General features: G+C 45.7%; 1 protein-coding gene across 1 annotated transcript in view; it reads right to left on the bottom strand.

The window, feature by feature from the left end:
- Positions 1 to 5,369: 5,369 nt before the first annotated feature.
- LOC120919431 (regulator of telomere elongation helicase 1-like) overlaps positions 5,370 to 17,171 on the bottom strand; it is a 46,525-nt gene continuing 34,723 nt past the window's right edge. The window contains exons 2-3 of the mRNA XM_040331596.1: positions 10,056 to 10,159; positions 5,370 to 5,934 (exon numbers count right to left, since the gene is read on the bottom strand). Of these exons, the coding sequence (XP_040187530.1) occupies positions 5,842 to 5,934; positions 10,056 to 10,159 (197 nt within the window). The 3' untranslated portion in view covers positions 5,370 to 5,841. The remainder of the gene's footprint in view (positions 5,935 to 10,055; positions 10,160 to 17,171) is intronic.

Genomic DNA, 17,171 nt, shown 5'->3' with positions numbered 1-17,171 from the left:
TTCACAAAGAGTTAAGCCGGCGTATCAGTAGATACGCCGTCGTAACTCGGAATCTAAGCCGTTGTACATTTAAGTGTATTCTCAAATTGAGTTACACTTGAATGTAGCTAATACAGTATATTTGATATTTGATATATTTGATACAGTATCAAAAAAAATCATAAAAAATGTACATAGAAAATGTGGCATGTGTCTTCATGGTTCAGCCAGCTGCTCTGTGCTGACGTGATTTATTTCAATTTTGTTTTAAAAATGGACCCCCCTAATGTTTCACATAAAGTTATTTTATACAGGAATTGCACATTTTTGTAGTAAATAATTTATTACAATTTCATTAAGTATACACAAATATCAACAACATATAAATATAATGTATCACATTGCATCTGTTGCCCATTGGCTTCTATGCCACCTTCAAGTTTTTATTTTTTGGTACAAGCTCCAGTTTCTTTAGGTAAGAGTTGTCTGTGATCGCGCTGTCACTGACAGCTCTCGGTCACTAGTTTAAGCCTCGTACACGCGATCAAATTTTTCGACGGGAATTGTGTGATGACTGGCTGTTGGCAGGAAAACGTGACCATTTGTACGCTCCATGATGGCCAGCCTCAAAGGGGCGGGTGGTTTTCTGAAATGATCGGCCTGCGCTGTTCTATCAGCGAGCGGCGTGGATAAGCATAATACACCTGCCCCTTAGAAAAAAAACATCCGCCCCTTGCTGTATTTGAGGCTTTGGCCCATATTCAGGTAGCCTTGCGCTTTTTTTACGTTGGTGCAGGGCACTGTTTTTGCCCTGCGCCCCCGCAAATTTTCTGCGCTACCCGCGATTCACGGAGCAGTAGCTCCGTAAATTGCATGGGCGCTCCGGCAAAATGCCCGGCGTAAGCGCGTGCAATTTAAATGATCCCGTAAGGGGCGGGAATCATTTAAATTAGGCGCGTTCCCGCGCCGAGCGTAGGGCGCATGCTCCCTCGGGAAACTTTCCCGACGTGCATTGCGGTAAATGACGTCGCAAGGACATCATTTGCTTCAAAGCGAACGTGAATGGCGTCCAGCGCCATTTACAATTCACTTACGCAAACAACGTAAATTTCAAATTTCGCGACGCGGGAACGACGGGTATACTTTAGCATTGGCTGCCCCTGCTATTAGAAGGGGCAGCCTTACGCAAAAACCGACGTACGCAAACGACGTAAACTGCGTACGCAGGGCTCGCGTAGGGTAGTGAATCGGCGTTAGTATGCAATTTGCATACTATACGCTGACCACTACCGGAACGCCACCTAGCGGCCTGCGTAAGAATGCAGCCTAAGATATGAGGGCATTAGAGCCTTATGCCACGCATATCTTAGGCTGCAGTCGGCGTAACAAGCTCTCTGAATCAGGAGAAGTCGTTACGCCTGCGCAAGTTAGCAATTGCGCTGCGTAACTATGGTTACGCAGACGCAATTGTTTCCTGAATCTGGGCCTTTGTTTTTTGTGAATGGGTGCACATAATAGAAAGCACTCTGTGATTGGGCAGGAGGATGGGAAAGGCAGGCAGAGCTGCTGCATACAACACTGCAGCTGCAGGAGCTGAGGTCTGAAGGTCCAGCATCGTTAGTATAGAGCAGGGATATGCAATTAGCGGACCTCCAGCTGTTGCAAAACTACAAGTCTCATCATGCCTCGGCCTCTGGGTGTCATGCTTGCGGCTGTCAGTCTTGCTATGCCTCATGGGACTTGTAGTTCTGCAACAGCTGGAGGTCCGCCAATTGCATATCCCTGGTATAGAGATAGCTTTGCTCCAAGCACTCAGAAAAAAAAATATTGTAAATTAAAGGAATAAATCCACCAAGGTGGCATGCACCATGTTGGACTTAAACCCCTAGAAGTCCATAACATTAGAAAGTGGATGAATTTCTGGAGTTCTGCTTTAACAAATTCCGATATAGTGTACTCCCAAAAAAACAACAACTAAGCACTAGTTTCAGTGCAAAACGCGTCAGCAGTCGGGTTTTATTTTGCTATGACTTGTAGTGCTGTCCTTCTTTTAATAAAGGCTACAATTTGTTCAGAGTGCGGCTGTCCAGAGACAATTTTTGTTCCTGTTTCGGAAATTCCGATCGTCTGTAGCAATTCCGACGCAATTCTGAACTTTTCTCGGCTTGTTGTAGTGTTGTACATCACCGCGTTCTTGACGGTCAAAAGTTCAGAGAACTTTTGTGTGGCCATGTGTATGCAAGCCAAGCTTGAGCGGAATGTTTTTTTCCGACAGAAAATCCGATCGTGTGTACACGGCATGGGATTGGCTGAGCATGTAGGTTTATGGATGTATAGGAGGGAGGGGAAGAGCACAGGGCCGATCCTAGGCAGGGTGCATTGCACCCAAGCGCCTGCAAAGGTGGAGGCACCGAAGTGCCAAGGTTCTCCCCTACCTCCTTCTCTCCTTGTTTGTGTCCGTCCAGAACTAGTGTTTTGAGCATAGGTGTGTATCTGTCCAGAACTGATGTGTGAGCATAGGGCACGCCCGTCCAGCCTGGCAGTGCTCGGGGGAGGGGCCACTTCTCTTCCTGACATGAGAGTTCTAGTTTTCAGTGGCTGCTGAGTGCTGATGTGCAGGAATGAATTCCTCACACTGGGAGTCTTGGATCCCGCACTGTCTCCACCAACTCCAGTTGGAATGCCTCCCACTCCCATCTCTATCTCGGGCTGCACAGAGAGAGAATCGAGGTGAGTCACAGTGTTTAGTGTGCTGGGGGATGTCATCCCCAGCATCCCTTTACATGTGCTCTGGGCTGCCCCTGCTCTAGATGTTTTATGGCATGATAGATTGCATAGGATACACAGCCCCTGCCCATTCCTGTGCCTAGTCCATCTACAGATGTGATGTATAATGAGATGTAAAGGGGAGGAGTTAGTAAAATAGCAACGCCCATGTGGGGGCGCCAGAAATATTTCTGCACCCAGGCGCCTGTGACCCTAGGATCGGCCATGGAAGAGCAGACTATCCAATCAAATCACAGGAGAAAACAAAAGCGGTTTGCAAAAACTACCCAATGCGGCAATCACTAGTCCCCCCCCCCCCCCCCCCCCGAGAATACACAGATAGCCTTTGCAGACACATCCTGGCCTCTGTATGTTTCCCCATATCAAACAATCAGATCCAAAAGATCCATTGTTTCTAATTTCCTAATGCAGGTCTTAATGTTATTTGGTTGAAGTCAGGAGGCAGATTCAAAGGTCATGTAGGTCGATGTCAGGAGACACCTCAACATCTGGAAAAAAAGAAACTGAAGCAACCTGCCAACAAAATAATAATCTGTGAACGGAGGTCAATAATTCCTAGAGCAAAAAGGCAAACAAAGCTTTCGTAGCACGAGTGCAGATTACAAGTCCCCACCCTTGCATTATCCTCGGATCCTTGATTCTATGATCAGCATAAGTTATTCATTTTCTGAAGAATAGAGGATCAAGTAAACATAATTTATCACCACTAAGAATCATTTCTGTGGCTCCCCACAACAAAACAATCCTATTTCATCCTGCAGTGGAAAATGAGTGTAATGGGTTCTCCAAAGTCTTAGCAAAAAGTAAACTTGTCAAAAAAAGAAAAATACGAGACTCAGCAAATTAAACGCAAGCATGCCTTTTGGCTTATGCCTTGCCTGGATTATCCCAGAACCCTTGAGCTCAGACGCCCTCAAGTAAACAAATATCCGTTCCCTGCGGCAAAGTCAAGGCTCCTCTTCTTCACTCCCACATACCCACATACCACAATGCAATGCCAATGGAATTAAGGCCACTAAGGATGAGTGCAGGAAGAATGTGTGTATATATGGGTGAGAGATGTCATGACTCAAGTCACTTCATACTCATGTATATGGGTATGAGAGATGTCATGACTCAAGTCACTTCAGGCTTATAGAGCATACTCATACCCGTACAAGTCAGGGCCCCATAACAAAGAGAAACCAAATCAGAAAGGGAAACTAAAATACATTTTAAAGCGGGGGTTCACCCTATAAACGCAAAAAAAATAATTTTTTTTTCTTATACCATAAAATCAGGCATTGTAGCGCGAGCTACAGTATGCCTGTCCCGATTTTTTTATCCCCGTACTCACCGTGTACTCGTACATCGAAGATACCGACTTCCCTCGGGGAATGGGCGTGCCTATGGAGACGGAGGATGATTGACGGCCGGCTCTGGCGCGTCACGCTTCTCCGGAAATAGCCGAAATAGGCTTGGCTCTTCACGGCGCCTGCGCATAGCCTGTGCGCAGGCGCCGTGAAGAGCCGAGACCTACTCCGGCTGTCTTCGGGGAGAGTGACGTGCCAGGGCCGGCCGTCAATCATCCTCCCTCTCCATAGGCACGCCCATTCCCCGCGGGAGCCGAAATCTTTAATGTACAAGTACACAGTGAGTACTGGGGTAAAAAAATCGGGACAGGCATACTGTAGCTCGCGCTACAATGCCTGTCTCGATGGAAAAATGATGTAAGTGAGGGTGAACTACCGCTTTAAGTAAGATGCAGCATGCAGGTGCCTTGGGGCATTTGCTTTTATCTTACCCACATAACTTTCTCTATATGACAGGTTTACTTAAAGCGGAGGTTCAACCAAAAAAATATATAACATTACATTCAGTATACCTCAAACATGTACAGTATGCCGTATTTATTTTTTTGGGGGGTGTACATACGGTATTATCGGTATTTTCCTCCTGTGCCAGGTAAGCCTTATTATAGGCTTATCTGTAGGTAAAAAATAGTGAAGTGGAGGAGTTCCAAACGAAGTTACAGGCAAAAGTAGAACTCAAACAAAAGAACACCCCCCCCCCCCTGTTTTTGGATTTTTCTTTTCGTACTTTTTTTGGCATGTTTTCTTCAGAACTTCCGTCCCATGTCGCCGCAGCGGCGTCCGCCACTTCTGTGGTTTTATCCGACCCCCCTCCTTCCCCCATTGCCTTCTGTGACCATTCAGAAAGCACCGTGCGACTCGTGCATGAGCAGTAGGTTTCCCTTACTTGCCTGACGTCTGTACCCGAAGCCGATGGACGAATCGACTTGGGGGGCCGACATTGCGGGCTCCCTGGACAGGTAAGTGTCCTTATATTAAAAGTCAAGCAGCTACAGTATTTGTAGTTGATTGACTTTTACTTTTTTTTAACCCCGGTCGCGACTCCGCTTTAATGGAAATGTGGCCCATCACCGTATGCAAGCTCCTAAGCAGCTCTTAGTAAGTTTATAGTATAAGTAAACCCCCTATTGTTTTCAGCCAAGGAAGCTGCCATCTTCGCCTCTGTTTAATAAACAACTGCCATGATGCACACGTGATCAGTTATGACACCAGCCATTGAATGGTTTGACAGTTAGGTTGAGAGCACAACCAATGAGAGTGTTACATTTCCGGCACGTGCAAGAAATCAAACTGTTTTATGGATGGGTTTACTGCTTTAGGCACTACCTAAATCTTGATTAAAGCCTGCTAGCAGCTTGTTTAAAGTGACAGTCAGCTATTTAAATTAGACCTTAATAAGTGAAGGTTCTACTGCCAACCAGCACCCACGATAGAGTGCTGGTGACCAGTCCTGAGCTCAGGCAGCAGACATGTTGGTCCTTACAGCCTGATACATCTGCTCTGATAGGTAGAGAATTCAACTGAACTACAGCAAACATATTCATAAGACTGCACAATTGTAATAACTTCAGAGTGGAGATTACGATTCCTAAAAAAAAAAGTTAGTTACTGGTGGCTTCCCTTGAATTCTAAAAACAAAGCTTTCCTGGGAACATGATAGTTTTAGTCACAGAAACCAATTAGATTGTATCAGTCAGTATTCAGTCTTCTACCATCTGTGGTATCATTCCTGACCTTGATTTAAAGGTAAGAAATACTTCTGCCTTAATTCTCTCTTCTGAATATTGCTTTGGCATTTGGGGCATTTTCCAGTTTCCTGAAACAAAATAAAGATAATAATATCTGTGAGAAATGACAAGAAGATCATAGCTGTGGGGCAGAGGGGTGAGGTGAATTGAGAAGACCATGTTAGGATCTGGCTGGCAAAAACGACTTGGAGAATAAGAAGATATTTGAATGTGTATATGATTAGTATATCTATACCTAAAAAGTCCTGGGCCTGGATTCACGTAACACTTACGCGGTGTATCTCGAGAAACGCCGCGTAAGTGTCAATGTGCGCCGTCATATCTATGTGCGGTGCCCATAGAACTAGATACGCCTGAAAATAGGCTTCCCCCGACCGACCTAACTTTCCTACGCCGGCGTATATTGGGCGCATATTTAAGCTGGCCGCCTCATTGCAAATATGCAAATGAGGGAGATACGACGATTCACAAACGTAGTTGCGCCCGGCGCATCATATACGCGGTTTGCGTAAGGCTTATGTCCGGCGTAAAGTTAAGCCTCATAAAGCAGGTGTAAGTCATGTTAAGGTATGGACCAGGGAACAGCCGTCGTATTTTACGTCGTTTACGTAGTAGTACGTGAATAGGGCTGGTCGTAGGCAGTGATTCGACATATCTTAAGGAGCATTTCCGACGTGATTCTGAGGATGCGCATTGGGAAGCGTCCACGGGACGGCGCATGCACCGTTCGTTCGGCCCATCATTTGCATGGGGTCACGGTTCATTTAAATGGATCACGCCCACTTCCACCTACTTTGAATTAGGCCGGCTTACGCTTAGGAATTTACGTTACGCCGGCGCAACGTTGGGAGCAAGTGCTTTGTGAATACTGTGCTCGCCTCTCTGCGCTACGTCGGCGTAGCGTATATTCGATACGCTACGCCGGCATAACTATGCGCCGAGGCGTCCTTGACCCACAGAGGTATGGGCGACTCTTTCATCAAATGGATTGACAACTTGTACACAGATCCCTCAGCCACGGTGAAGTATATGGGGCATGAATCACCTTCTGTCCCTATAGCCATGGCATCCGCCAAGGATGCCCTCTATGGAATTCTATCTTTGCCCTGGAACCTTTGTTTTTTTGAAACCCGACATCGGAGGAATTGAATTGGCTGGTGTACAACACAAGCTAGCAATTTTTTGCTGTACATTACTTCTCCGGATATTATACTTCCCCATTTAATTTCTCTGTTGAATAGTTTGGCTTCCCTCTTGGGTCTTCATGTTAATCAGGCTAAAAACTTTGCCAAAACCTCTCCTTGGCCAACACCACTTTCCAGATGGTGCAATATCAATTCTCCTTTTAATGGTCCGCCTCCATCTCTTACTCTTCGTCCTCCGACCGGGTTTCTCGGCAAAAAACAGCAAGAAAACTGCTTCTTGCCGAGATTCCCGTTCGCGTGTACGAGGCATTCAGGTTTCTCGTCTGGAAATCAGGCAAGAATCTCAACGAGAAAAAAAAGAGAACCTGCTCTCTTTTTTCTCGTTGAGATTCTCGTTTGCTTGTTTCCAGACGAGAAACCCGAGAGTGTGTATACTTACCCGTCGCTGTGGAAACCCGCGCATGCTCGAAATGACTTTGACGCGTGCGCGGTAGCTTCCACGGCATAGGTAGGGTGAAGCAAGATGGCGGCGATGGCATCGAATGTGACGAGCGCATGGGGAACGCTCTCCAATACTTAAGCGAGAAAATAAAACCCTACGTCACCGGTCTCCCAACCAAAACCTTCTCCAAATTCCCAAATTCCGCTACAAATCGAAGGGAGAATGTAGATTTTTGGTCCAAGGACCACGGCTCTGGAATGCTCTACCCACTACCATCCGCTTGGAGGAAAACCATCAGGCCTTTAGGAAAAAACTAAAGACCCACCTCTTCTGAAGGACCGGTACGACTCTGGATGGAAGCGCCTTGAGGCGATTAAGTTCGCATTTGTTGCGCTATACAAGTTACTCACTCACTCACAGCGTTCTTTCCTTTCAAGAGAACCGCGGTTCTTTTGAAATGAAAGTCAGTACACTCCAGCGGCAAGAGTTTCTTGCCAAGAATCTCGTCAGGGAAAACGACAAGTTTTTTCTGACGAGATTCTCAAACGTGTGTACGAAGCCTTCCACTTTCTCATTTCTCTTCTCTCTCCGACTTGGGATTGCCTTTTGATCTATGATTACACTATATCCCCTCTTATCAAATCCCTGACACGGCTACTTGAGATGTGGAATAAGACCCACATTTCCTGGTTCAAACACAAAGGAAAATAACACCAAAGCTCATGACTTCCTCTCACAGCACTGCTGCCTCAAGCCTAGGCCTTTGGTCTGGTCCCTCTATCAGCACCACTGTGCTCATGTGCAACTCTGCATCTCTTTCTCAGCTCTCTTTCTTGCAGCCCCCTGCTGCTCTGGCCCATGCTCTGGCCTTTGGGCATGGGACCTTATTTTCCCAGGGGGAGCCCTGAACTGCAGACAGCCCCTTTGGTTATACTGTGATTGTGTGCACCTGCACACAAAACCTGCTGGGTCTCCAGTAAAGCTTGGACAAAGGGTTAGAGCAGGCATGTCCAAAGTCCGGCCTGTGGGCCAATTGCGGCCCGCGTTCCGGTTTAATGTGGCCCCACTGGTGATTAGGATATATATATCTTTTGTGGCCCACCCCAATGAATCCCAGAGGGGGCGGGACGAGTGCCATCAGATTACATACAGTGAGAATCTCCCGTAATAGGAAGTCCTGTCTCCTGGGCTGCATTGGACCACTGTTCTGTCTATCCTAGGAGTCAGATCTTTGTATTAAATAGGCCACTGCGTAAACAGGAGATTCTCCTGTATGTAATCTGTTGGCGCTCGTCCCGTCTCCCTCCCTGTCCCCTCTGAGGCTGCAGATGGCCATTGATCAGGCTGCATTGATGGCAATGGTGAGGCTGCCTGCATGTCGATGGTGAGGCTGCAGATGGGCACTGATTAGGCTGCATTGATGGCCACTGACCTTTATTTTGCTTCACAATTCTTTACTTAAAGCTAAAAAAAATCCTGAAATTTCCTTATTAAAGTGAAGGTGCGTGTTATACGCCGATAAATACGGTATATCCAAATAACACGCCCAAGCTCATCCTTAGACTCTTCACCACACACAACCACAAAGGCAAGAGAATTCTTGTTGGGCGGTGTATTAGTTCATTTGCATTTCATTTTAATGGTTCAAAAAATGGCAGGCAATATGGTCGACCCTCACACATGTTCAATTCATCAAATCTGGCCCTCTTTGAAAAAAGTTTGGACACACCTGGGTTAGAGGATTTGTCCCTCCCAAGACTCTTTGAAGTCCCTGGACTCAAGAGACCAATCCTGGAATTACAAAACCTGGAGAAATCTGAAAAAAACGATTTTCTCCATTTATAATATCTATTCTGGAGCCCCTCAATCTGCATCTTTGAGAATCCTGCATGCCATTTACCTTTTTCTTAGGCCTCGTACACACGACCGGATCTATCCGCTGGAATTGATCCGCGGATCAGTTCCAGTGGACAAATCTGGTCGTCTGTACGGCCTAGCGGATATTTATCCGCGGAGATTTCTCGGCCGGATCGATTTCAAGCGGATATAAATTTCTTAGCATGCTAAGAAATCTATCCGCTTGAATCGGGTCCAGCGGATTGATCCGGTGGTCTGTACAGACTCACTGGATCAGTCCGTCCGCTCTCCTCCCTCGCATGCGTCGTAATGATTCGACGCATGCGTGGAAGTACTTACATTCCAGCGTCGCGCACGTCGCCGCGTCATCATCGCGGCGACGGCGCGACACGTCACCGCGGATGAATTCCGCGCGGATTTTGATCCGATGGCGAGTACAAGCCATCGGATCCAAATCCGGAGGAGGAATCTCCGCTGGAAACGGTCCGGCGGACCGTTTCCAGCGGAGATCCCCTTGTGTGTACGGGGCCTTACACTGTGGCAGGGCACAACACCTACAGATTTAAAACTGTAACTTTGTGTTTTTTACCACAAGAAAAAGTGGCTTGAAAACGGATCAAGAAATAAAGAAAAAAGTCAGTCCGACAAGCAGACATCATGACAATCATGGCCATCGCTAGAACTGCCTGTTCTGGTTGTTATTATTATTATTATAAAAACTCAACGTTCCTATAGAAAGACTAACCTTAAGGTGTTTTACCCAGCATATCTTACAACAGTAGAAGGGACATGACGTGCATTTATAGGGAACAGAGCCTCTCAAGGTACACTGCGGACACTGTGGACCTTCTGCAAAAAGAAAAGAAAAAGTCACGTTATACTGCATTAGTTGCTAGTGTAGCTAACACGTATATCAACATAAAAATCCAGTAAGCTCATAATTTCTTGTTGTTGGCTGACAACGCTGCCTCTGTTGCTATGAGTTCTCAAGCAGTGTTGTCATCCTTGTCTAAGTTTCCCCTGCTGGGCTACAGAACTCTGCCTATCCCTGCCCCATGCCACATACATACATTAATGACCCCGCCATACATTAATGACCCCACATGAGTGCTCCCTTAGCAAACAGCTTGCTATGGGGCACTTAGCAGGGGGGGAGAAGCCAGGAGCACCAGCAGGGGACTCCAGAAGAGGAGGATCCGGGATGCTCCTTGCAAAACCATTATACAGAGCAGGTAAGTATAACATGTTTTTAAAAGAGACTTTACAATCATTTTACATACAACTATTATGGGATACAGAGTACAGGAACGTGACGGACTGTGAATATTATCATCCCCTGGCTAGATCCATCCTTAAAGGAGAAGTACAGCCAACGCTCATCCTGTGGATCATAGGAGCGCAGTTCGCTCTGCACTCCTGTGACCAACGCTGTATCCTGGCCTAGGCCAACAAGGCCCAGGCCTAGGGCAGCACTTTGCAGAATAGCAGCACGGAAAAAGTCCCCGCCGGCTTGTGCTACACTGTTAGTGTAACGCAAGCTGCTTCTAATTTGGACTGTCCTATCAGCCTGGACCACAAACCTTCCTCACTGTGCTTTATGTTTTCTGCTGCACCATTGGCATGGTTATATCTTCTTAGTCCTCTTCATAAAATTATCAGAAATTTGTGTTTAAAGTAGAACTATAGGCAACACTTTTTTTAAAATTTTGGATAGAGCAAGGGAGGGTTATAGCTAGGGTTGCCACCTCATCCCTTTAAAACAGAACACATATGAATTACACAGGTTCTGTGGCTGATTTAATGCAGGTAAGGCACCAAATGAGTCTAATTACCACCTTAATTAGCCACATTAATTAACCTGTGTAATTCATATGTGTTCTGTTTTAAAGGGATGAGGTGGCAACCCTAGTTATAGCCCCTGTCAGTTTTTTTTATACCATCCCTGTCCCATTGCAGAGATTTCCCTTCACTTCCTGCCCCATAGCCAAACAGGAAGTGAGAGGAAATCTATGCAAATTAAGGGAATCCATTGCCCCCCCCCCCCCCCAGGCCCTCAGAAAAAGGGGTGTGGACTTGACAGGAAGGGATGGGTCATATTTAAATTAGGGGGTACATAAGTTTAGTCAGGCCTAGGACAGCACAAATCCTTAATACACTACTGCCTGTGACCCATTTTCAGCAGACAGCAGGCTAAAGCCTGCTGACATCACAGAGCCTGTCCAGGCTCAGGAAATATTGCAACCATATGGTCGGGATCCCCCCACATGCCTGAACCAGCACCCGGGTCAGCCTCTCAACGAGCCTGTGACAGCCTGATCCGCCTCTCCCACTCCCTCCGCAGCCCAGTGCTTCAGTGAGCCCCTGAGGGGCAGAGCAGATAGCTGTGACTGACAGCCACCGGTTCTCTACTCAGGGAGCAATGAGAACTGAGCGATCAGCGGTGTTTGATCCTTTGTTCCTCATCCTTAGGCCCCTTTCCCATTGAGGAGTTTTTCAGGCGGTACAGCGCTAAAAATAGCGCTGCTATCCCGCCTGAAAAACTCCTTCACTGCAGACTCAATGTGAAAGCCCGAGGGCTTTCACACTGAGGCGATGCGCTGGCGGGAGAGAAAAAAAATCTCTTGTCAGCAGCATCTTTGGAGCGGTGAGAGGAGCAGCATGTATACCGCTCCTTCCCATTGAAAACAATGGGAAACCGCGGCAAAACCGCCCGCAATGCGCCTCTATAGAGGCGCATTGCGGGCGGTATTAACCCTTTATCGGCCGGTAGCGGGGGTTAATACCGCAAAGCTATCGGCTGATTCCCGCGGCAATCCCGGCGGTATAGCGCCGCTATTTTTAGCGGCGTTATACCGCCACTGCGGCTCCCGTCTGAAAGGGGCCTTCGAGCCAGCAGAGGACCGATGCTGCATCCACCTAGGTAAGTATGATTTTAAAATAAATAAATTTCTCTTTTAGGAAAATAGTGCATGTGATTTAGTCATCACGTTGGTATATGCAAGCTCAAATCAAATTGTATTTGCTTTAACATATTATATTTCATTTTAAAAGCCATTTTCAATCTGCCAAGGAGGTTCCGCGACACCACTTCCTGTTATAGGGTGGCACCGTTTGGTCCCTGTCTCTCAATTGTTCTCCTGTGATGTCATCCTATCACTCACTCTCCTAATGGAGACAACAAGCAGCTGCGCCAGCGCACATTGCCCTTGAATGCTCCACTGCTGTTACCATCAGAAAAAACCCACTCTGAGAAATGGCATGCTGCCATCGCTGGAATGTATAGACAGGAAGTGGCTGCAAAGAAATGTAACAAAAGATGAAAAAAAAAATGGAGAAATATATTAAAAAAAAACAAACAAAAAAAAAAAGTAGTTGATTTATGATATAGAATTCTTTAGAAACGGAATATCATTCAGTTAGGTCTATACAAGGTCATTTGCATTAAGCTGATCAAATATTGTATTTTCCTTTCCCATGTCAGACCATTGCTCTTTGTTCCCTGTACAGTTGTGTCATTCTGCATGATTGGACAATCCCCGAAAAGTTTACTTCTGCTTTTTTTAGAGAGAATCGTCTTCCTTCACCTTTTACCACAAAAAATGTGTTGCTCACTCCTGGGACCGGGGCCCATACAGGAAAAGCCCAGTGACCATTTACCGGCCTTACATGAAACGCGGCGTCTACTATTCTTCGAAACCGCACATTTCTGTAGTCAGACATCTCACTGGAAACTGGTTGCAACACAGGGAAGAGCAGAGAGACACAGGATTCCCATTCATCGTTGTCATTTATTGTACAAGTACAGGATGCTTGTATTTATTTTATCCATTTTTAAGATTCGACAGAATGTTTCAGCATACACAGACCATATACAGCTCTTGACCCTGAAGGGATTTACACTATATGACCAAAAGTATTGCGACACCTACCTTGACACACACATTAATGGCACTTTAACCTCCCTAGCGGTACGATTATTTCAGATTTTAGGTGCTGAAAGCGGTACCATTATTTGCAAGGAAATTTGGTGTTTTACATTGTAGTCCTGCAATTCTTAGGAATAACTCACATAAATCTGACCAAACAAGAGTCTAGTAGGCATCCCGGGTATGAAATTTTTTTAAAAACAAAATTATAAATTATAATATAATAAATAATTATAAATAATTCTAACAAATAATAATATAATTATAAAAAAAATTATTCAATAATGTAATCAACTCAAAATCACTGAAATTTGCTCAGTTGCAGAATTGTCGCTGTCATTACTTTTATTTTTTTATGACGAATTTCCCCACAAATCGCTATCCCACAATTCTGCAAGTGATTATCATTTATTATCGCTGTTTTCTAGCTGCTCTAAAACCATTTTTGACATAAAGGGACACTTTTGGTTGCTATGGACAATCTACAGTTTGCAGGCAGAAAGAACAGTTTTTATTATATAAAAGTACATGTAGGGCACTGGGCAGACCACTAGGGACAAGGGGGGTGTGTATTTTTTACATACAGTACTGTAATCTATAAGATTACAGTATACTGTATGTATTGTGTTTGTTTACTTTTTTTATATTGGCGCCGTTCTCCGCCCCTGTGCGTCGTAACGTCACAGGGAACGGAGATCGGCGGCACACAGAGGCACTGTGTGAATCGAGCGAGGACCCGCTCGCTCACACAGCGCGGTGGCATTGCTGGATCCAGGGACAAGGTAAGTAAACACTGCCTGTGGATTCAGCGAGGCAAGCCCGAGTCTGACTTGGGGTTACGATCACAGCAAAAAAATGTAACCCTGAGTCAGACTCGGGAATACCGCCAGGGGGGGTTAATGGCATTCCAGCCTTAGTCCGTAGGGTTCAATATTGAGTTGGCCCACCCTTTCCAGCTATAACAGATTCAACTCTTCTGGGAAGGCTGTCCACAAGGTTTAGGAGTGTCTATGGGAATGTTTGACCATTCTTCCAAAAGCTCATCTGTGAGGTCAGGTACAGATGTTGACGAGAAGGCCTGAATCGCAGTCTCCGCTCTAATTCATCCTAAAGGTGTTCTGTCGGGTTGAGGTCCTCCACCCCAAACTCACTCATCCATGTCTTTATGGACCTAGCTTTGTGCTCTGGTGTGCAGTCATGTTGGAACAAGAAGGGGACATCCCCAAACTGTTCCCACAAAGTTGGGAGCATGAAATTGTTTTCTTCTCATCTTTTTATCAAGTTTGAAGGGACGTCCCGTTCTTTGTAATGTCACTGTTGTGCCATATTTTCTCCACTTGAGGATGACTGTCTTCACTGTGTTCCATGGTATACCTAATGCCTTGGACATTCTTTTTTACCCTTCTTCTGATACATTTTAACCATGAGATCCCTCTGATCCTTTGGAAACGCTCTGCGGACAAAAAACAAACAAACAAACAAACAAAAAAACCCCACAAAGGTGAATACCACCACAAAAAAAGCTCAGTTTGTGGGAACAAAATGATAAAAATGTTGTTTGGGTACAGTGTAGCATGACTGCACAGTTATGTCACCGCGTTCAACGGAAGGAGGAAGGGCTCCTATAGTGCCGGCCGGCATATGTTTTTATATGCTCGTTATTTTTGGATCATTTAAAACGTTATCACGCTATGGTCCGCTCTTCTTAATTTATGATCCACGGACAGAACGTATGATATGGGCTAGCGCTCCTATGATCTGATGATACTCTGTTGAGGCTTTTGGAATACCCAGTGCTCACCTGCTGACGGAATACCATTATACTGCTGTTATGTGCTATGTGGTAAGCTGCTCTCCATGTGGTGGCGGTCTTCACGGATGCCAAGTGCACTTGGGTGTTGTTCGTCTTGATTTCGGTTATCAAGGAATTTATTCAGCACTAATTCTGGACATTATGGGCCAGATTCAGGTACATTGTCGTATCTTTGTGCCGGCGTAGCGCATCTCATATGCGCTACGCCGACGTAACATTGAGAGGCAAGCTGAGTATTCACAAAGCACTTGCGACCATATTTACGCCAGCGTAACGTAAATAGGCCGACGTAAGCCCGCCTAATTCAAAGTAGGCAGGTAGTGGGCGTGTTGTATTAAAATGAGTCGTGACCCCATGTAAATGCATGGCTGTACGAACGGCGCATGCTCATAATCACGTTGCATATACTCCCTAAGATACGACGGCTCAATGCTTTCGACGTGAACGTAACCTACGCCCAGCCCTTTTCACGTACGACTTACGTAAACGACGGACGGCTGTTCCGACGTCCATACCTTAACATGACTTACCCTGCTTTATGAGGGGTAAACTTACGCCGGACGTACGCCTTACGTAAACGGCGTAGCTTACTGCGTTCGTGAATCGGCGTATCTAGGTCATTTACATATTCGATGCGTAAATCAACGGAAGAGCCCCCTAGCAGCCAGCGTAAATATGCACCCAAGATACGACGGCGTAGGAGACTTACGTCGGTCGTAGGAAGCCAAAATTCAGGCGTATCTTTGTACTGTGAATACGGCACATAGAAACGACGGCGCATCCTAGAACTTACACGGCGTATAAGAAGATACGTCGGCATAAGTCGTTCGTGAATCTGGCCCTATAATTTTTTCCATTTAAAGACATTTTTATTTATTTATTTATATGGTTGCATTTCATTTTTGTGACCTGTAATTTGTATTTTTACACTGTTATATTTATCTTAGCCTTGCTTGCCAAGCCTAAATTTTTGGTTGGCGCAGTTTTTCCTCTTATTTATATTATCTGGGGCAGATTCACGTACCTCCACGCATTTCTCCGCCAGGAGCAACGTATCTATGATACACTACGCCGCCGTAACTTAATTTTTTTTTTCAAATCCACAAAGAATGCGCGCCATAAATTACGGCGGCGTAGTGTATCTTTGGCGGAGTAAGGGCGCGGAATTCAAAACGATGTAATAGGGGCATGTTTTATGTAAATACGTTGTGACCCGTCGTAAACGACGTTTTTTTTTAACGTCCGTGGGGTTATCCCAGTGCGCATGCTCGAAATTAAACCGGAACAAGCCAATGCTTACGACGGTGACGTCATTCTACGCAAATCCCTATTCGCGAACGACTTACGCAAACTACGTAAAAAATTCAAAATGCGAGGCGGGAACGACGGCCATACTTAATATTGAGTACGCCACCATATAGCAGGGGTAACTATACGCCGGAAAAAGCCGAACGCAAACGACGTTAAAAAAAGCGCCGTTCGTGGATCGCCGTAACTAGCTAATTTGCATACTCAATGCGGAAATCGACAGAAACGCCACCTAGCGGCCGTCGAAAGAATGCACCCGAGATCCGACGGCGTAGTAAGACGTACGCCTGTCGGATCGATCCGAGATGCCGTCGTATCTTGTTTTGTGGATACAAAACAAAAATACGACGCGGTAATTTGAAATTACGCTGCGTATCGAGAGATACGCCGGCGTAATTCTTTTGTGGATCTGCCCCTCTGTCTTTATATCACCTAATTGGAGCCTTCTGGTTTATCATTTCCTATTATATTTTTTATTGGGTTAGCGCAGTTTTTCTTGCACTATCATTTAAAAAGTGACAGTGCAGAAAGCTGAAAATTGGCTTGGGCAGGAAGGAGGGAAAGTGCCCGGTACTGAAGTGGTTAAACAATTTTTCAACTTTTCTTTTTGGAAACTACTCCCTTCCGTGGAAGAGGTGCAGTGCTGGAGAGGTTTGCACTGTGACTTCATTGGGGGAGACGAACGTCTGATGTCTTAATACATTTACATAGGATTTAGGGGCTTTCCTCCTCTATCTGAGATCAGCATTGGGCAGGAAGACATATTTAATAAACGTAATAGACCTGCTTCATGAGAAGAGGTCATTCCCCTCCG

This window comes from Rana temporaria, chromosome 12 (assembly GCF_905171775.1).
Source record: "Rana temporaria chromosome 12, aRanTem1.1, whole genome shotgun sequence".
NCBI classification, from domain to species: domain Eukaryota; kingdom Metazoa; phylum Chordata; class Amphibia; order Anura; family Ranidae; genus Rana; species Rana temporaria.
The sequence above is the reverse complement of the archived record's forward strand: the minus strand, read 5'-3'. Positions and strand labels throughout refer to the sequence as shown.